At 40.3% G+C, this 22,295-nt stretch overlaps 1 protein-coding gene across 2 annotated transcripts in view; it reads right to left on the bottom strand.

The window, feature by feature from the left end:
- Positions 1 to 22,295, bottom strand: part of TXNDC16 (thioredoxin domain containing 16) — a 381,032-nt gene that overhangs the window by 215,744 nt on the left and 142,993 nt on the right. For both annotated transcript variants that reach the window (XM_053697616.1, XM_053697617.1), the window contains one exon: positions 11,569 to 11,690. In XM_053697616.1, the coding sequence (XP_053553591.1) occupies positions 11,569 to 11,690 (122 nt within the window). The remainder of the gene's footprint in view (positions 1 to 11,568; positions 11,691 to 22,295) is intronic.

Here is a 22,295-nt window from a genome sequence, read left to right as displayed (position 1 = left end):
AAGTCATTTATTCTTTTTAAAACTCAAAATTCAGTCAATCTGCTATCGAAAAAAGCGATAAGTAAAAATGTGATCAAGCTATAAAAAACATAATTTATGCTTACCTGATAAATTTATTTATTTCCGGATATGGTGAGTCCACGGAATCATCAATTACTAGTGGGAATATCACTCCTGGCCAGCAGGAGGAGGCAAAGAGCACCACAGCAAAGCTGCTATATATGTCACTTCCCTTACCCATAACCCCCAGTCATTCAGCCAAAGGGAAATGGAAAAAGAAGATAACACAAAGATGTAGAGGTGCCTGAGGTTTTAGTTAAAAATAACTGTCTTAAAATAAAGGGTGGGCCGTGGACTCGCCATATCCGGAAATAAATACATTTATCAGGTAAGCATAAATTAGGTTTTCTTTCCTAAGGTATTGTGAGTCCACGGAATCATCAATTACTAGTGGGAACCAATACCCAAGCTAGAGTACACAGATGATTAGGGAGGGACAAGACAGGTAACCTAACAGAAGGCTCCATTCCTTGAAGAACAAAGAATCAACAGAGACAAAGAATCAAATTTGGAAAGAAAAAAAATATATGCAAAGAAAAACTAAGTTGCAGACTTGCAAATCTGTTCCACAGAAACTACATTTTGAAAGCCCAAAAAGAAGAGACAGCCGACGAATAATGAGCCATAACTCTCTCAGGAGACTGCAGCCCTGCAGTCTGAAAATCAAACGAAGTAAACTTCTCAACCAGAAAAAAGAGAAGTAGCAGTAGTTTTCTAATACAGAGAAAACAAACAAAAACAGAAAACTGCACAATGTCCAAATTGTGCACACACATACCTCAAAAGATAAGAATGTGGACACAGAAAGGGAACAACGATTCCCAAACAATATTTCCACTTAGGATAAAAAAACGTCTTATCCAAAATAAGATAAAGCGAATCACACCGCAAAGCTGAGAGAACCTAAACTCTCCAAACAGAAGATATAACAAAAAAGAAAACATTCCAAGATAAAATTTTAAAATCTATGGAATGCTACGGCTCAAACTGAGCCTGCTGCAAAACCTTAAAAACAAGGTTAAAAACTCCAGGAGGAGCAACAGACTTAAACACAGGCCTGATACTAAACCAGGGTCTGACAAAAAGGTTACACGTCTGGCACATCGCCAGACACCTGTATAAAAAAGGATAACGCAGAAATCTGACCCTTCAGAGAACTGACTGACAAAACGTCCTCCCAGAGAAGGGCAAAACCCCTAGGAATTCCGAACCTACTTACAAGAGTAGTCCATAGATTCACACCAATCAGGAAATTTACGCCATACTTTATGGTAAATTTTACCAGTAACAGGCTTGCGAGCCTGAACCATGATCTCAATGACGATTCAGAAAATCCCCGCTTAGACAGAACTAAGCATTCAATCTCCAAGCTGAAAGCTTCAGAGAAAACAAAAGTTGGATGAAGGAATGGACCCTGAATCAGAAGGTCCTTCCTCAGGAACAACCACCAAAGGTGGAAGAAATACATCTCCGCTAAGTCAGAATACCTGCGACTATGCAGGAACAAGTAAAATACGAATGCTCACTCCCATTTGATACAAGCAATAACTCGAGAAAAGAGAATAATCAGACCGAAATCCCAAGGAACTGCCAGGGAATTAAGCAGAGCAGTCTGCTGATCTCTTGACACTAAACATAAATTGGAAGCTAGGCGAACTACCATTTCCAACTCCTACACCCCCCATTTGAGGAATAACTTGGAGAACACCTCCGGGAGAAGCGCCCACTCCCCGGGATGAAAAAACTGACTGCTCAGATAGTCGGCTCCCGGTATTCACTCTAGAAATGTGAATAGAGGATAAATAACGAATGTGATTGTCGACTCACCTAACTCCAGGCCAATAATGGCAAAGGAACTCCAGGTTCCTCCCAAGTGGTTAATGTAAACCACTGAGAAGAAATTGTTCAACTAGAACCTGAAAAACCTGGGTAAGACAACTAAGGCCAAGCCATCAGAACATTGTAGATCACTCTCCACTCCAAGATGATTATGGGGAGAGCAGACTCCTCCAAAGTCCCTGGTCAATAACCCAACAGGTTAGTGACCTGCGGTCACTATTACTAAGGAAGGTCTCCGGAAGCGTATGCCCCGAGACAGATGCTCCTGAGAAAACCAAAACATTCTGGAGAATGCGGGTAATGATCCCGCTACCTCTCACAAGCAAAGCGAGCACTCTACCACTAATTCCCCTCTCTTATCCACAGGGAAGAAACTCATCTCGACAGATCTAGATCTAGCCTCCAAAACAAAGCCACAAGATCCTCGGTCCACTAGCTGAACATGTATAATTGCAGACTCTCAGATGGATTGCGCAAAGGGATGATGTCCAATGAACCTCCAACATTGATCCACTGAAGGGCCAAACAGAAAAGTGCAGAAAGAGGCAAGAAGAAAGAATCCTCTATTTCCTGACCTCTGTCAAAAATATTTCCAGAGATAGGGAAACTAGTCTGTTCCCTAAGAAAACTACCTCTGTAGCTGGAACAAGGGAACTCCTTTTCAGATTCACTTCCATTCGAGGAATGAAGATAGAGAACAAGATCTCTGTATGAGAGATTGCTTGTTGAAAGATGGCGCCTGAACCATTATGACGTCCAGGAATGGCACCACAGCAATTCCATGAAACCTGATCACTGCCAATACAGTCACAAACTGAAAGTGATTGACAGAAAGGCAAAACTCAGGAGCTTAAAAATACACGTCATCCAGGACTATGGTCACTATGAACCGAACCTCCTAGTTCAAAAGGAAGAATGGATCCACTGGTTTCCATTTGAAGAACGGTACCCCGAGACAACCTGCTGAGACACTTTAGGTCTACTATAGGGCAACAAAATTCCCTCCTATTCGGTAACTACAAACCGGAATGATAACATCCTAGGCCCTGTTCTCTTACAGGAACTGGAACTATCACTTACAGGCAAGAAACCTGCCTCAGGCAGGGAAGGAATGACTACTACGAAGTAACCCTGAAGTACTATGTCCACAGACTATCTGGGACATCTCATATCCATGTTTTAAGAAAAATAGAGAGAATAAACCCCCAACTTGGACTAATCCCGGATTGGGGGCAAACTCCTTTATATCAGAACTGTCAGCTCAGGACCAAACAAGGTCTTACCCTTGTACGGATGCACTAGAAACTTGGACTCAGAGGAAAAATCCACTGTCCATAACGCCTCGTGGGCTAGTACAACGAAGTCAGATATCTTGGCTCCTAGCTGAATTTGCTTGGTAGCATCAGGAATAAAGAATTGTCTAGCTTAAGAGCCTTAATTCTGTACTGGATCTGCTCCAAATAAGTCTCTACCATATTGGAATCAAAAAAGGCATTGCACCAATAAGATGCCGCACTTGACACAGTGGCAATACAAACTTCCATGTAAGTCACCAGCTTAGTCCATTGATCCTGAAAGGACAGCTATCCTCTCTAGGAATCGTAGTTCTCTTAGCCAGAGTAGAAACGTCTTACTACTTTAGGCACCATGCGCCCTGATAACTAATGGAGACAGTGACAGGAAACGTCCTTTTAAAGACAGGAGACAGGAAAAAAGGAAATTTATGCTTACCTGATAAATTGATTTCTTCTACGATACGACGAGTCCACGGATTTCATCCTTACTTGTGGGATATTATCCTCCTGCTAACAGGAAGTGGCAAAGAGCACCACAGCAGAGCTGTATATATAGCTCCTCCCTTCCCCTCCACCTCTAGTCATTCGACCGAAGGTTATAGGAAGAGAAAAGAAAAGCTAAAAGGTGCAGAGGTGACTGAAGTTGTAAATAATAAAAACTATACTCTGTCTTAAATTGACAGGGAGGGCCGTGGACTCGTCATATCGTAGAAGAAATCAATTTATCAAGTAAGCATAAATTTCCTTTTCTTCTACAAGATACGACGAGTCCATGGATTTCATCCTTACTTGTGGGATACAATACCAAAGCTACAGGACACGGATGAAAGGGAGGGACAAGACAGAGACCTAAACGGAAGGCACCACTGCTTGAAGAACTTTTCTCCCAAAAACAGCCTCGGAAGAAGCAAAAATATCAAATTTGGAAAATTTGGAAAATATATGAAGGGACGACCAAGTCGCAGCCTTACAAATCTGTTCAACAGATGCATTGTTTTTAAAAGGCCCATGTGGAAGCCACAGCCCTAGTAGAATGAGCCGTAATTCTTTCAAATGGCTGCTGTCCAGCAGTCTCATATGCCAGGCGGATGATACTCCTCAGCCAAAAAGAAAGAGAGGTAGCCGTAGCTTTCTGACCCCTACGCTTTCCAGAATAAACAATGAATAATGAAGATGATTGACGGAAATCCTTAGTTGCCTGTAAGTAAAACTTTAAGGCACGGACCACGTCCAGATTATGCAACATCCGCTCCTTTTTAGAAGAAGGATTAGGACACAAGGAAGGAACAACAATTTCCTGATTAATATTCTTATTCGAAACAACCTTAGGAAGAAATCCAGGTTGGTACATAAAACCACCTTATCAGGCGAATCACACTGTAACGCTGAAAGCTCAGAAACTCTTCGAGCAGAAGAAATAGCAACCAAAAACAGAACTTTCCAAGATAACAATTTAATATCTATGGAATGCATAGGTTCAAACGGAACCCCTTGAAGAACACGAAGAACTAAATTCAAACTCCAGGGAGGAGTAATATGTCTAAATACAGGCTTAATTCTAGATAGAGCCTGACAAAAAGACTGAACATCTGGCACATCTGCCAAATGTTTGTGAAACAAAATTGACAAAGCAGAAATTTGTCCCTTTAAGGAACTTGCTGATAACCCTTTCTCCAATCCTTCTTGGAGAAAAGACAGAATCCTAGGAATCCTAACTTTACTCCATGAGTAACCCTTGGATTGAAACCAATAAAGATATTTACGCCATATCTTATGATAGATTTTTCTAGTGACAGGCTTCCTAGCCTGTATCAAAATATTGATGACCGAATCAGAGAATCCTCGCTTTGATAAAATCAAGCGTTCAATCTCCACGCAGTCAGCTGCAGAGAAATTAGATTTGGATGTTGGAAAGGACCTTGAATGAGAAGGTCCTGTCTCAACGGAAGTTTCCACGGTGGTAGAGAGGACATGTCCACTAGATCCGCATACTAAGTCCTGCGTGGCCCCGCAGGCGCTATCAGGATTACTGAAGCTCTCTCCTGTTTGATTCAAGCAATCACGCATGGAAGGAGAGGAAACGGTGGAAACACATAATCTAGGCTGAACGACCAAGGCATCTATCAATTCGGCCTGAGGATCCCTCGACCTGGATCCGTATCTTGGAAGCTTGGCATTCTGTCGAGATGCCATCAAATCCCATTCCGGTCTGCCCCATCGAAGAATCAGTGAGGCAAACACCTCCGGGTGGAGTTCCCACTTCCCCGGATGTCGACTTAGAAAATCCGCTTCCCAGTTCTCTACTCCTGGGATGTATATTGCTGACAGATAACAAGAATGGGCCTCCGCCCATCGGATTATCTTGGATACATCTATCATGGCTAAGGAACTCCTTGTTCCCCCCTGATGATTGATATATGCCACAATCGTGATGTTGTCCGACTGGAATCTGATGAATTTGGCCGAAGCCAACTGAGGCCACGCCTGAAGCGCATTGAATATAGCTCTTAGTTCCAGAATATTGATTGGAAGTAGAGACTCCACCTGAGTCCAAACACCCTGAGCCTTCAGGGAATTCCAGACTGCACCCCAGCCCAGAAGGCTGGCGTCCGTTGTCACTATTACCCACAAGGGTCTGCGGAAACAAGTCCCCTGGGACAGATGATCCGGCGACAACCACCAAAAAAGAGAGTCTCTGGTTTCTTGATCTAGATTTATCTGACGAGATAAATCCGCATAATCCCCATTCCACTGTCCGAGCATGCAAAGCTGCAGTGGTCTGAGATGAAAGCGAGCAAACGAAATGATGTCCATTGCCGCTACCATTAATCCAATTACTTCCATACACTGAGCCACTGAAGGCCGAGGAATGGACTGAAATGCTCTGCAAGTATTTAGAATCTTTGATTTTCTGACCTCCGTCAGAAATATTTTCATGGCTACCGAGTCCATCAGAGTTCCCAAGAAAGGAACCCTTGTCTGTTGAACTAGTGAACTCTTCTCTATGTTCACCTTCCAACCGTGAGTTCTCAGGAAAGACAACACTGTGTCCGTGTGAGATTTTGTCAGTTGATACGTTGACGCCTGGATTAGAATATTGTCCAGATAAGGCGCCACTGCTATGCCTTGTGGTCTGAGAACCGTCAGAAGAGACCCTAGAACCTTTGTAAAGATTCTGGGTGCTGTGGCCAACCCGAAGGGAAGAGCCACGAACTGATAATGTTTGTCCAGGAAGGCAAACCTTAGAAACTGATGATGATCCTTGTGGATAGGAATATGAAGGTAAGCATCCTTCAGATCCACGGTAGTCATATATTGACCCTCTTGGATCATTGGTAATATTGTTCGTATAGTCTCCATTTAGAACGATGGGACACTTGAGGTCTAAAATGGGTCTGAAAGTTCCCTCTTTTTTGGGAACCACGAAAAGGTTTGAGTAAAATCCCTGTCCCTGTTCCGATCTTGGAACGGGACAAATTACTCCCATAGTAAAAAGGTCTTCTACACAGCGTAAGAACGCCTATCTTTTTATCTGGTCTGCAGATAATCTCGAAAGATGAAATCTCCCTCTTGGGAGAAAAAATCCCTGAATTCCAATTGGTAACCGTGGGTCACTATTTCCAGTGCCATGGGGTCCTGAACATCTCTTGCCCAAGCCTGGGCAAAGAAAGAGTCTGCCCCCTACTAGATCCGGTCCCGGATCGGGGGCCACCCCTTCATGCTGTCTTAGTAGCAGCAGCTGGCTTCTTGGATTGTTTACCTTTATTCCAAGACTGGTTGAGGCTCCAGACAGACTTGGATTGAGCAAAATTCCCTTCCTGCTTAGTGGAGGAAGAGGAAGCCGAAGATATTCCTTTTAAAATTTTGAAAGGAACGAAAATTATTTTCTTATGTCCTGGGGTAGGGCATGGCCTTTACACCTCCAATAATGTCAGAAATGATTTCCTTCAATTCATGCCCGAATAGGGTCCTACCCTTGAAGGAATAGATAAAAACTTAGATTTTGATGACACATCAGCAGACCACGATTTCTCAGTCTGAAGAGGTTCCTCCAAAGCGTCAAACCAAAATGCCGCCGCCGTGGAGAACAATACAAGCTGTCGGCTGCAAAGAAAAACCTGATGAAGAAACAACTTTAGTCGATCCATAGGGTTTTTAAAAGCACAACTGTCTTCAATAGAAATAGTTTTACGCTCAGCCAGAGTAGAAATAGCTCCCTCCACCTTAGGGACTGATTGCCTAGCGTCCCTGACGGTGTCAGAAATAGAATACATTTTTCTAAAATTAAGGGAAGGTGAAAAAGGGATACCCGGTCTTTCCATTCCCGCGTAATAATTTCCGAGATTCTCTTAGAAATCAGAAAAAACATCAGAATACGTAGGTATCTCTAGGAACTTGTCCATCTAACATAATTTCTCTGGTGGCACCGCAACGGGATCACAGTCATCCAGAGTTGCTAAAACCTCCCGAAGTAACAGGCGGAGGTGTTCAAGCTTAAATCTAAAGGACACAAAGTCCATATTCGTCTGAGGGAACGCACTTCCTGAGTAGGAAAGCTCCCCTTCAGACAATAGTTCCCTGACCCCCAAATCAGATTCTTGTGAGGGTACGTCGGGAATGACCAGCAAGGCCTCAGAGACTGAAGCGCCGACATTGACTGCTACTCTGCTACGTTTGCCCTGTAACACTGGCAATTTAGATAAGACCTCTGTAAGGGCAGATGACATAACTGCAGCTATCTTGTAGAGTAAATAAAGCAGATGCAGTTGAAGAACCCGGCGTCGCTTGCGTGGGTGTTAAAGATTGTGACGCTTGGGGAGAGTTTTAGCGGCATACCCTGATTCTCCTCTGACTGAGAATCATCCTTGGGCATACTTTCCTTAAGGAAAATGTGCTCTTTACACTGTAAGGCCCTTTCAGTACATGAGGGACAAAATGTAATGGGGGGTTCCACAATGGCATCTAAACACATGTGAGCAAGTAGTCTTCTCAGGCTCAGACATGTTGGACAGACTAGCAATAACTATAATTGCTATATGGTATAGTGTACACAAAATGTATAAAAAATAATTTAAAGAAAAATATAGACTGCGCCTTTAAATCTTAAAGTGCAACAATTTTTCTGGCAATATACATAAACGTTTGCCGCAAGGCAACAATATTAGACACTAGTCCAAAAACTCTGACAATATTGCACCACTTGAATAAACTGATAATATATCGTTTTATAACCATTTAAATAATTTATTTTATTTTATATGCAGCACCCTGCACCGTCTACCTGCCCCCAGAACACACGGAAGCCTTTGGTAAAAGATGTTTTGTATAGTAAAATAGACCCTATTGCAAGCCTCTGAGTGCTGAATATAAACTGCGCAGCAAGTGCGCGAAACTAGGCTCCGCCCCCTTGGGAGCGCAACTCTAGTCCGAAAACCCACATGGGGAAGATAAAATGTCTGCCAAGCCATGTCTCATAAGGAACTTCATAATTCTTCCGTTTTTAGAGACAAAATACCCCTGAGCTGGTTTTGGAATCATGTCAAACGCTTCTCCCCACATCACACCACGCATATAAAGTGAAAACATCAACTTATAACCCTGTGTGTACACTTTATTAATTGTAATAAACATAAAAGTGGAACATCAGCTTTAAACCCTGTGTGTACACTTTATCAAATGTAATAAACATATAAGTAGAACAACAGCTTGTAAACCTGTGTGCACACTTTATAAAAATATATGGCATGTATAATAAAGGGACTGCCAGGGACACTATTGAGTTCGTATTATATAGTGTATACTGCTTTCCCCTCCCCTGTATGGGGGAAAATGTCAGTCTGTTCTGGTATACTATCTCTCCCAGAAAAAAAACAATGACTGCACATACCTCAATGCTGCTTGTAGCATGACAGCGTTCTCCACTCTGAAGATTTGTTCTCTGCGTTACCCTCAGCTGCTATTGGGAACAAGTGGATCTTAGAGAAAATTGCTAAGATCATCTGCATCAGGGTGAAAAATTTCTAGTTCTTCTTTCCTGACTAGAAACGATTTCTGCAGTCACCCTGAGAAAAATAGAACTCACTGGTACCATTTAAAATAAAAAACTTCTTGATTGAAGAATCTAAAACTAACACCTCTTTCACTTTACCTCTTCCTAGTATAACATAGGCAAAGAGAATGACTGGGGGTGGAGGGTAAGGGAGGAGCTATATATACAGCTCTGCTGTGGTGCTCTTTGCCACTTCCTGTTAGCAGGAGGATAATATCCCACAAGTAAGGTTGAAATCCATGGACTCGTCGTATCTTGTAGAAGAAAAGGAAACCCTGACTTCTCCCATTCCTGTGAAAAAACTCCTAGCGTGGTCTGGAACAGGAAAAACTTCCACAGAGGAATCCTAGTACTTATAAAGTTTACTAGATTCTTTAGGGTTGACAACGACAGACGTATCTGAGTCGTTCCAAGGTAGCCAAAACCTCCTATATACCATACACAAAGGTATTCAAGCTTAAATCTGAAGAATACTACTTCAGTATCAAATGAAAGAATTACACTGTCCAAATCTGAGATTTTACCCTCAGAGGCTACCAACGTATTCTCCTCATCAGATCTATGAGGAAGGCAACGAGCGTAGCAGCAGGAGAAACAGAAATCTTACTAACTGAACCTCTGATTTTCCTCTTGTGATTTCCATTTAGTACAGAAAAAAAAAACAGATAATGCCACAGATATCAAAATACCTGGGCAGCAATATCCGCAGACAAATAAGGTTCACCAGGAGACTGAGAGGAACTGCAGGGCACTGCATGTGACACCATTAAGGCTTAGGACAGTCAAGGAAAAAGCTGAGAGATCTCTACAAACTTGGATCCAGGCTAAGCATGCAGCACATAATTAAAGACAAACAATTTTGGCCACAATACATAACAATATGTTAAACGAGAGACAAGAGACACTTATCCACTGTATTACAGGGGACCCTGGTACCATAATAGAAAAAAATCTTTTTTTTAAAAAATTACCATGTACTGTCCCTTTAAGAACAGTACACCGGTAACAATCCACAAAGTGAAAAAAGAAATGATTAACACATTAATTTATAAACAGTCTTAGAACCGTTAAAGAGCTCAGCTCGGCATGTTTTAATTCTGAAACGCTCAGTATCAGCATGTGTTAACTCTGTCACACTCAGTATCAGCATGGTTAAACTCTGTCACGCTCAGGTTCTCCAAGAAAAACTGCATAATGCAGTAAAAAAGATGGCAGAACTTCCCTGCCGAAATCAACAAGCAACCACAGAAATAAATTCAACGGAGAACTGCTCTGCTAAAAAATGAAAGCGGAGAAGTGGTCACGTGACCCACCAAAGCAAACAGAACCCAGAGAGAAAGAGCGCGCCTCTTCTCCCTACCCCGCCATAAAAAATGGCGAATACGCTTAAAATGTGTGTCTCATCACAAAATGTATAGTTTAGTGCAGCAAACTCTAACTGCCATCAGTTTGAAACACTAGAACACAGATATACATAAGCGAAGTAAACCGCTCTAACACAGAGAGAAAGTAAAAATGTCTCAAGCACACTTAGCTCAATATACAGCCCATGATAGATAAAAAAAAGGACAAATACTTTTAAAAATTCTATTAAAAAAGTAATAATCCCTGTCTCAGTTTAGTCACAAAATCAGTGCCTGCTCTCTGCCATTAAACATCCTTATAAATGATTTGTGTCCCACATTAAGAGCATAGAGCTTTAACCCCTTCAGTGCCAGCCTCCTAGGTCCAGAAGACAAAAGGCACTCACCTGCACCTCTAGCTGTCTGGCAGCAAGACAGCTCACCCAGCATGAGAGGAAGCCACTCCTTACAGAGAACTGTGGAAAAAAGAAAAGACAGAGTAAACATACTCTGGCTTTCTATACAGGGGCAGCAACTTGTTAGGAAAACGCAGTGATAGTTCACATCACAAGTTCCTAACTGCTTTAAAGCCACTACTACCCTACTGGAGAGACTAACGTGAAGTACGGCTACACACAGTCTTGAGTGGAAGTTCAGAGTAAAACTACTCTGGCATTCAAAATAATAAAATCTTGATTGAAGTTCAATTTTCTTCAGACACCAAAAACTTCACCTCCTCCATGAACAGAGGCAAAGAGAATGACTGGGGGTTATGAGTAAGGGAAGTGACATATATAGTGGCTTTGCTGTAGTGCCCTTTGCCTCCTCCTGCTGGCCAGGAGTGATATTCCCACTAGTAATTGATGATTCTGTGGACTCACTTAGGAAAGAAAAAGAAACATGGAATACCTTCATTATATGAAAAATCATTCTAAATCAGTAATCAAATTAGAAAAAAAAAATGAACAACACACTGAATTACCTGGAATTCCTATTGCTCGGATATAGATGAAAACAACATTCTTTTTGCCTTTGGCGTCATCTTCTATGGTGTTAAGTTCCAAAACAGACGTTATATATTTCACTTCATTATAAAGTAAGACACTGGAAAAAAACATCTGTTTTACACACAAATCAACACAAAAACAACAACAACTGTTTTTGTGATTTAATTTACTCAATGGGACCTTTGTTGGTTTCAAATAAATAAAAAAACAAACAAAGCTTTTATAGCTTAAGCCAAGTATGGCCTTTTAATGCAATTAAAGGGACAGTAAAACACCTTGAGATTTGTATTATTAAAGGTTTACTTATGAGTAGTAAAATAACTTTCATTATTTAATTTTGCCCCCTCTTCATGTTGATCAAGCTCTGAAAATAGAGGATTTTTTTTATTCTCAGAGCTGGAAATGCACACTGCATTATTCTCAAGGCTAACCCTGCTACATACAATTTGTTAATGATGTAAGCGAAATCCAAGAGATAAGATTAAAAGTCCATCTTTGATAATAACATTTTTTTTTTTATTACAAGTTGGATCTTTTGATTAAAATTTCTCTCTCATGCTGAGCCATTTTTCTGCAGAAGCAGTGTTTAGACCTTTAGGGGGTGGAGGTGAGCGCCAAAGTAGGCTGAGGAAGGGAAAGGGGGACAACTGTAGCCCACAATGTGGGTCCTCCTACTAGTAGTTATGGAGTGAATGTACAAAAGATATATGCTAAAATGGGTATACAAGTTAAAAATGTATATCAATATTTATTCCACACAATCGGTTAAAAATATCAGTGATCTTCTAAAACATACAGTCAAAAAGATATATTACACATTCATAAATAATCATGGATCCATGTACAATAACGAAATGTAGAAAATGACATAAAATCTGAAAAAATAATAAAAATAAAAGTAAAAATGACCTGGTGCACCTAAAAACGTCTGACAATGAATGACCTGATAGGCCAAGTGTCTTAGTATGGGTGGTACTCTATGGTACAATCCGGATATTGATGAGTGTTCTTATGATTGTATTTATCCAAACAGATAATGGTGTGAAAAAAAGGGAAAAGTGTCTATATTATATATCCGATTCAGAAAAATTCCAAAATAGTGTGTATCCTGTGATCCCAAATGTGAAGAAAATATAAGTAACTTTGCAAAAAATGTGGAAATCCTCAAATTGGTGAAACAAAAAGAAATTAGTCTTTCAAAAGTTAATCAATAAGTGTCCAAAATGATATAGTGGATTCTGTGCAGTGAAGTTGTCTCCCAGTTGGATACAATAAAACAAAATAAAACTGTGCAAAAACCATATTGACTTCTTATTACTTATTTTGTATCATTATAAAATGAAAATAACTGCTCGTTCTCTCAGCACTCACGATGCGCAAGCACAACTCATCCATTATCTGTTTGGATAAATACAATCATAAGAACACTCATCAATATCCGGATTGTACCATAGAGTACCACCCATACTAAGACACTTGGCCTATCAGGTCATTCATTGTCAGACGTTTTTAGGTGCACCAGGTCATTTTTACTTTTATTTTTATTTTTATTATTTTTTCAGATTTTATGTCATTTTCTACATTTCGTTATTGTACATGGATCCATGATTATTTATGAATGTGTAATATATCTTTTTGACTGTATGTTTTAGAAGATCACTGATATTTTTAACCGATTGTGTGGAATAAATATTGATATACATTTTTAACTTGTATACCCATTTTAGCATATATCTTTTGTACATTCACTCCATAACTACTAGTAGGAGGACCCACATTGTGGGCTACAGTTGTCCCCCTTTCCCTTCCTCAGCCTACTTTGGCGCTCACCTCCACCCCCTATCGTTTTCTGTTTACATCGGGTACACTAGGGTATCCGTTGAGGAGAGCTAGAGGTATTCCCAATCCCCTCCCCCCCATCTGTCTTCTGCGCAGGATCTACATTCACTCTCTTTAGTGTTTAGACCTTTGACATTTTTCTACTTAAACTCAACTAAAATGGATATAAAATAAATATACCAAAATATCACAGAATTGGATAAAAGTGAAATAAATGTGATAATGCTACCAGATAAAAAAAGTGAACCGAAAAATAAAAGTTCATATATAAGGATATGTTCGTTCTCTTTGGATTTATTTCCCCGCTCCTCTGCGTTCCTCCGTGTAGAGAAAAGGAAACAAAATATGCAACATAGTGTAACTCTGTAACTACTTAAAATAAGATAGTTCTGCTTGTTAACGAGTGATTACTCACATGTGTTGGAGCTTAAAACCAAGCTCAGGGGAATGCACACTCCCACTTTATACTGGTGGGAAAACAGTTACTCTCAGGCAGATATCTTAAAAACAAATATTTATTAAAATATATAAAAGGCGTCACAAATGCACCCAAAACACCTATGGCATAGATGAGCAATATTATGTATGAGATTACTCAAAAGAGCAGTACCAAGTCCTGGATGGAAAAGCAGAAACTTAACCGCTAAATCCTCCACCTCGCAATACCAGTAAAGAACGCTCCTCCCCCAGGTGTTCAAACAAGTGTAAAGACGCACTGGAGAGTCTATCGTTACAATTCCGACGTACGTTTCGCTGGATCAGCTTTCTCAAGGAATGAAGTGTGCATGTCCGTGTTTCCTTTTAAACCCCTAGTAGATGACAAACCGGAAACTGGAAGTTGCATCCTCCATTTTGGAAATGGGCATCATTTTTCAACGTACATACATACTAATACATTCCGCCATGAGTTCAACCTCTTTCTTATTTTTAGTCAAAATAGGGCATCTGTACAAGTTGACTTTATATATGCATAGCGGTTAAGGTAAAACGTCACATTTGATTCATTTAGTTTACAATACATGTATATATATATATTGATGTTAACTTCATGTGTAAATAAAACGCTTCACAGGATAACCATATCTCCCTTATTTTTGCTTCTTAGTGTATTTATCACGCATACAAATGTTAATTATCCCAGGTGTTGTTTTGAACATTCTATGCATATGAATATTTAAATGGACTATGTTTCACATTATATATGCGATACCTGAACCTCTAAGGATATTTCATTTTCTAAACATCCAAGATTTTTTTGAGCGAGTTATTATGATATAAGGTCAGTCCCTGCCTGCACAATTAATTCAAAAGATTCTTATCTATATGCTTATTCTTTAACCTCAAAACTGCTGATATTCCTAGTTGGCTAAAGGTATCTGAGGAATGATGAAAATATATGTTAGCAACAATGCTGTAAGTGGTTACAGAGTTACACTATGTTGCATATTTTGTTTCCTTTTCTCAGAGAATACACGGAGGAACGCAGAGGAGCGGGGAAATAAATCCAAAGAGAACGAACATATCCTTATATATGAACTTTTATTTTTTGGTTCACTTTTTTATCTGGTAGCATTATCACATTTATTTCACTTTTATTCAATTCTGTGATATTTTGGTATATTTATTTTATATTTCTGTTTGTCACTATACCTAGGTTTTAGGAGTGCACTATTATATATATATATATATATATATATGTTTAGGCTCATTTTGTAGATACAAAATTGATGTTTTGTAATTTTGTTATTAGCACTTTACACTAATACGGCATATTGATTAATTGAATTTACATATTTGGTGTGTAGATAGACTTTTTCTAAGTCTAGGTTTTAAGGTTATTTTTCACACTGTGATCTTTTAGTTCACGTTAATTATTAGGATATTTAGTATTTTCACATACGGAGTGTATCAGATTTGACATATAGAGGTTAAGGTATTTTTACTCATTCAGTAATAACGATATGTCTCTGTTCCATAACAGACGCACTATAGCATCAGGTGCTGATGATTTTTTCAATGACACTGAACACACAGATGAAACATTAGATAGTCTACTGAGAGAAGTTGAAAAGTATATGATTAAGGAAACAAAATTTTTAAAAATATTTAAAAGAGCAGATTACCCCTAGAGGACTACGTATCCTAAAAAATCCCACATTTGGCCAGGACAATCTGATGTTTATGACCAAATGGAATCACATTCTAGAAGAATGTACGAAGAAATGAATGTATCTCATCATTAGCGAAAGAAAGAAACTGTTAGATGAAGCAAATGAGGAAATTAATATGCTGGAACAGAAAATTATTCCCCACATGGAAAATAAACACTATGAGGAGCTTTCAGAGAGAGTGGCAGAGAACATAGACGCATTAAAGAAAGAGATTAAGAATACTAAAAGGAATAAGTACTTTAGAAATTATGAGGATTATAAGGAGAGAAAGGAAAAACTATAAAGCTAAAAATAAAAGGGCGAACACTCAGAATACTGATAATAGTAACAGGGATCCCAATTATCAGAAAGAGAAAGGGTTCAGGCATACTAATAGAAATAACAATAGAGGTAGCACAATGAACAGAGACAATCACACCTCATTGGCACAGAGGGAGAGGGAGAATTACTATACTAATAGAAATGAAGATGATTCCCGCCCAGGTTATAAATATACTGACAAACAGTATGAGATGGGGGGCAATAGGACCACATATAATAGGGGCAATTATTATAGATCTGAACAACGGAGAAGAGATGAGAATGGTTGGCCACAACCAAAAAACCCTTCTAAGAACCAGAGAGTACATTACCAAAAGGAAACCACTACCCATAATAGATTTGACAAATTAGCAAGATTTAGCTCAGAAGATGAGGAGGTTTTTTTAGAGACTGGTAAGAGAAGATACACAAGAACAGATTCAGATCTGTTCAACAAAAGAATGAAAAATATGGACAGAACAGAACACTAAAAAATACATCACAAGGGGGGTGGAGCCAACCACCATCATGGCCGGCCGCACTTAGTTGGAGCTCCCTGTAACAGTTAGAAGATAGAATTTATTAGGTTAATTCCCCAGATCCCAGGTAGTCTTTCCCTGGCTGCAACCCTGTGCTTGAGGCTGAGACTTAGAAGCGACAGTTGAAGAGATTGGCACTGCGCAGGAGAGAAACACAAAAGCACGGATGCCGCACCTGCCTTCTGGAGAGCTGCCCTAGTCTTGACCGCCTAACCTGGGAACGACATCTGTGCCCCTCAACAGCACAGCGCCCTAGGAACTACCTCGCAGCGCAACCGCAGCGGTTGCAGAGCTAGGCATAGCAGCGCAGGTGGAGTGAAGAGTTGCCCCGCTTCTGTCTTTGAGGAGCTGTCACACAGCGGGACGGCCCGCACTGTTCTTTACCGCACAGCAGCGAAGTTAGACTGTTAGGCTGGCTCAGGGAGACTGTGACCCGCTCCGGAGCCCAAAACCTCACACCACCTCAAGAAAGCTGTCCTAAATTTTTGCGCGGCTCACGGCTCAGTGACCTGCTGTCCTCTACTTAGCTCACCACTGACCACCTTTGAGTAAGTAACGGCAGCTTAGTCTGCAGGGGACATCTACAATTTACACATTATTAGCCCTAATTGTGAGTGCACTAGTTGGGGGAAACACTGGGATCAGCCAAGCCATAACCAAATAACAGCAAGCTGTAGACTTGGCGCCATTTGAAAAAAAATAAATAAAAATTCTCCCTGCATAGTGGCGCGAAAACGCCATCTTTAATTTCAACTTAACACAGCGTAGCTGCCTGTCAGACCGGCTCTGCCCAGGGAAACCTACAGTGCGGGACAGTAAAATTGCAGTTCAGTTTAAACAGGGGGCTCTATTTAAGTGTGGATCCTTATCTATCAAGGCTGAAACAACTGCAACCAATCTGCTAATCCTTTAAACGCTAACCACTAGCCACGTGGAACTTTAATTCTTTACAGTTGCCAACAGATATATTGTGCAGCAATCACTTTCTGCTTATCAATTCAAAACCACTAACTTACAAGAGACAGAGACTTTAGAAGAAATAAGCAGCTAACTTTTAATAAACTTCATGCCCCTAGGCCTGTCCTAGCACCACACTTCTAGGCTCTCTGTGGAAACACTTTACTACTGCAGCAGCTGCATTTAACTACTTGCTCTGCTATACAGATGGACTGAGCTACCTCATACAAAGAGCTTCACAAGTTGTTATATATCTTGCCCCTGGGCCGCAGCTGAGGTGCACTCTCCCACTCCCTTTCCTGCTGCACGCTGATGCAGTAGGTCATATCCCCTCACCCCTTTTCCGGCCTGGCCCAGAGGTGGCAATTACCCTAGGGAGAGTGCCCTAATCTTAAATCTACTTATAATACAGCAAGAGTCTTTAAACTTTAAAGGACTGTAATAGTAAGGACTGAAGCTACCGGGCAGGAGCCCCAGCCGCCAGGGATAACCCCATTCTCCCTAGAGTGCACATCTACTTAACATGGCATAAGCACGTTTAGGCCATTAAAGCCTGGCTACCACACAGTGATTCTTCCCTTTCTCTAATTGGGATTACCTAACATACTTGGTTTCTGACCTCTCAAGGACTCATTCTACAACGGGCCCAATTTATCTCTCATCTAATATGTCGCAGACAGCCAGGGGGAAAAAAAACAAGCAGCCATTCTTGCCCAAAAAAACTGTGATGGACCACTTTGGACCCCCAGGAGGGCTATCACAGAGCGATGTGGAACCCCCAGACTCCCCTAGGTCTGATGCCTCAGATCTCACATTAGCTGCTATCCAGAACATTCAACAAGCCACATCTGAGGCAGTCACTCCTTCATTTATTATGGATTCCCTCAAGTCCTTATTAGATAAGCATCATGCCTCATTTACAGCCCAAATGGCGGCCTCTACGGCTGAGCTCAAAAAAGAGATTTCATCAACGAATGAAAGAATAGACACTCTGGAGAGAAGGCAGGAGGACGCCGCTGTGGAGCACTCTAACTTGCAATCCTATACACAACGCCTCGCAGATTATCTAGAAGTTGTGGATGATAAGATAGCGGATTTGGAAGATAGATCTCGGAGGAATAACCTAAGGATCCGAGGTATCCCCGAGTCTGTCTCAGCGGCTGACTTACAACCATACCTAAAAGAACTGTTTCTTGTGCTAGCACCCCCCGCCACGGAAGCTGAAGCCCTGATGGATCGTGCACACCGCTCTCTCAAACCTAAAGGTCTCCCAGATGACCAACCCAGAGACACAATAGTCCGGCTTCACTATTTCACCTACAAAGAGAGAATCCAACGGGCTCACTTCCAGAAACCTCCCCTCCCAGACAAATTTAAAAAGCTGCAAATTTTTCCTGACCTGTCTGCAAGGACTTTACAAAAGAGAAAAACTTTCACGGAAGTTACATCCATCCTTCGGAAGAATGAGATCAGATACAGGTGGGGTTATCCCATTAAGCTACTCATCTTTCGGAACAATCAGATGTTCACTATACAGACCCCTAACAGAGGATATGAACTGCTCAGATTATGGAACCTGTACCCTTCTCAAAAGGAAAAATCACAGTCCAGGCAGACCCAACTGAGAGCCACAGCAGCAGAATGGGAGGCCTCCTCCGCTCAAGTGGAACAGCAAGATGCCACAGATGCCCCCAGAGTTGCAGACTGGGCTACTCCTTCCTCTCGAAAGCTCGGCCAGCAGAAGCACCGTGAAGGACAGGACTGGCCAATTCTTACGCAAAGACACAGATCAGGATCACCAATCTCCTAAGGAAAGCACCTCAGGCTCTGAGGTGTAGACTGCTTTCTCTGGACACTGATTATGTGAAGTCATGTTTTAGTGTGTATTGAAAACATATATTTCCGCATCATTTGGACTTTTGTAGTCGGTATGCTGATCTTGATGAACATTGGACGATAAGTATCTCCCTTTGATCTTGTTTTTTTTTTATTTATTTACAATGTATTCATAGTATTCTGACCACTGTTTATGTAAATTAGCAGAGTTCCCATTGTTTGCTTATTACTTAGCATTGTTCTGTTTCAGGGAAACACATATTTTATCTTCGTCACAAATTCCAGTTAAGTATTCATAGACCTAATGCATAGCACTCACTCCTGCCACCTAGGGTTGCGCTAACTAACAAGTGCTGTGTGCTCAGTGAGGGCCCAACTGCAGCACACTCCCTGTGTACATAACAACCGTGGCTGTAGCAGATATAATAGGAAACTAACCCCTACACATACAGCATCCAGAGACTTCCTATAGTAAACCACTACTCATACGGAGTTCCAGATCCTCACTCGTTAATACAACACCACACTATAGATATCATAGCACTTTGCCACAATCTTAAAGTTTTAGTCACCCACTACGAACACACAATCGCAAGATTATACTATCACACACCCTACCAAAACCAACAAACGGGTTATTTGTCTGCCACAGGGCGCCACAATCTCAGCCCTTTAAATTATTTTGTGTGGTCCAGTTTGAGATGCATAACCGACTGCCAGTTGAAACATTGTTGTTATAAGTAGATTGATACTCTGAAAGATGTTTTGTGTACAAAGTTACTGTTTTTTAATATGTTTAGTGAATGTTCTTTGTTATCACTGTCACATAACTTTAAGTGTCATGTAACCTTATCATTTGACAGGCTATAAGGCCGTTATTCCAATTTTGGATACCCATCACCCCCTAATAACCCACCATCTAGCTCAAGTGCGGCCGGTCCCCCCAATACAGGGCTCACTATTAGCAGTAAATTACTTAAAAATCTTAACAACCCCCCCCCCCCATAAACCCAAGTCCCATCTCCCCCCTACTCAAATGCACTTCCCTTACTAGGGAAGACGATTAAAGCGGTTTCCCTTGGCTATACCGCAATATCTATCTTACAATCCATTTGTATTGTCATAAATTGTGCTGAGTGTCGCATCCCCCCCCCATAGACCCAAGTTACCTTTCCCCCCTACTCAAATGTGCCTCCCTTACTAGGGAGGACGATTAAAGCGGTTTTTCTTGACTATACCGCAACATCTATCCTACAATCCATTAGTACTGTCATAAATTGTACTCAGTGTTGCACCTATCTGGAATTCGACTATATTGGTGCATATACCAAATGCTTTTGGCCTAATGAGTCCAAAGGAGACTCTCCGGTCACCTAATGTGTGTACAGTTCATTATAAAAAAGTTAAAGAAAGGTTCAGTGCATATATGGAGCTTTGTCATACCAGTCTGACCAACTACTCTTATTGTACCTCACTTCATAAAATCATCTGTAGCATGTGTGAAGTTCTATTACTTGTCTTGCAAAGCATTGTATGTTATTATTTTTCTGAACCTTATCAATAATAAAAAATATTAAAAAAAAAAAAAAAAAAAAAAAATACATCACAAGATAAACAAATAGGAAAAAAAGTGAATGAAAATAAAGGCGTTTTTAATTTATCTAGCATTACATTATCAGGGGCACAAATATCTGTTTTAAACAAAGGGTTAAATTTTGCTCCCAGTCACAGAATTAATAAATTTGATACTTTTATAGGGGTACAAAAGTTTATAAGAAACCTGTGTATTAAAAAATACTTTTCTAATAACCCCATAATAAGTAATAGCTCTACAGAAGTAAGTAGATATAAACATGTAGAGGTATGCAACAAATCCTCATTTAATCCCACACAATGCAAATCAGCACCTATGGAGACATTTCTGGAACTAGTCCATAGAGCTATAAAAAATATGAAGATGAACTATAGCTCAAATATGTCGAATGATGAACAATTAGCATTAATAGATTTAAAAAAGAATGATAAGACCGTACCTCCGCGGACAAAGATGGAGGTACGGTTGTAATGGATAAAATTAAATATGATGAGGAATGCCTTAGACAGCTCAATAATATAAATGTATATAAGAAATTGGATTCAAATCCAGTTCTTAAGTATAAAAAGAGATTAGAAGTATACTTGGATAAAGGTCTAAAAGAAGATATCTTAAATAAGAAAGAGTACCTATATATTAACAATAAATTTCCAAAAACTCCCACATTCTATGTATTGCCGAAAATACATAAAGATCTACACAACCCCCCGGGTAGACCTATTGTGTCGGGGCTTAACTCTCTCACTAGTAACCTTTCGGCATATATAGATCAATTCTTGCAAACATATGTCAGAGAGACTAAATCATACCTTAAGGATACTATTAGTATTCTAAATCACCTAGAAAAGCTCAAATGGAATAGAGAGTGGTTGTTAGTAACTAGCAATGTTACGTCGCTGTATACGATAATTGACAAAGAACTTGGGATCTTATCAGTAAGGAACATACTAAAAAAAGATGACTCATTAAACAGTAAACAACTTGAGTTTATTCTGGAAGGTATTGCCATTATTCTCTAAACTAATTACTTCTGGTTCAATCACAATTATTATCTGCAAGTAGGCGGTAAGGCGATGGGCACCAGATTTGCGCCCAGTTACGCCAATTTGGAAAATCAATATATCTACAATTCCCACTGGGCGCAATATCTGGTGTCCTATCATCGTTATATAGATGACCTCTTTTTGATCTGGTCAGGGAGTGAAAGTCAACTATTGGAATTTATGGAACATCTAAAAACTAATGAATTTAAAAGTAGCCCTTACTTGGAATTATAGTAGAACTAAGGTAGAGTTTTTGGACCTTGAAGATTTACATTGAGAATGGCATATTGAAATCAAAAAAACATAATTTATGCTTACCTGATAAATTTATTTCTCTTGTAGTGTATCCAGTCCACGGATCATCCATTACTTATGGGATATTCTCCTTCCCAACAGGAAGTTGCAAGAGGATCACCCACAGCA

This window comes from Bombina bombina, chromosome 1, assembly GCF_027579735.1.
Source record: "Bombina bombina isolate aBomBom1 chromosome 1, aBomBom1.pri, whole genome shotgun sequence".
Lineage (NCBI taxonomy): Eukaryota > Metazoa > Chordata > Amphibia > Anura > Bombinatoridae > Bombina > Bombina bombina.
The sequence above is the reverse complement of the archived record's forward strand: the minus strand, read 5'-3'. Positions and strand labels throughout refer to the sequence as shown.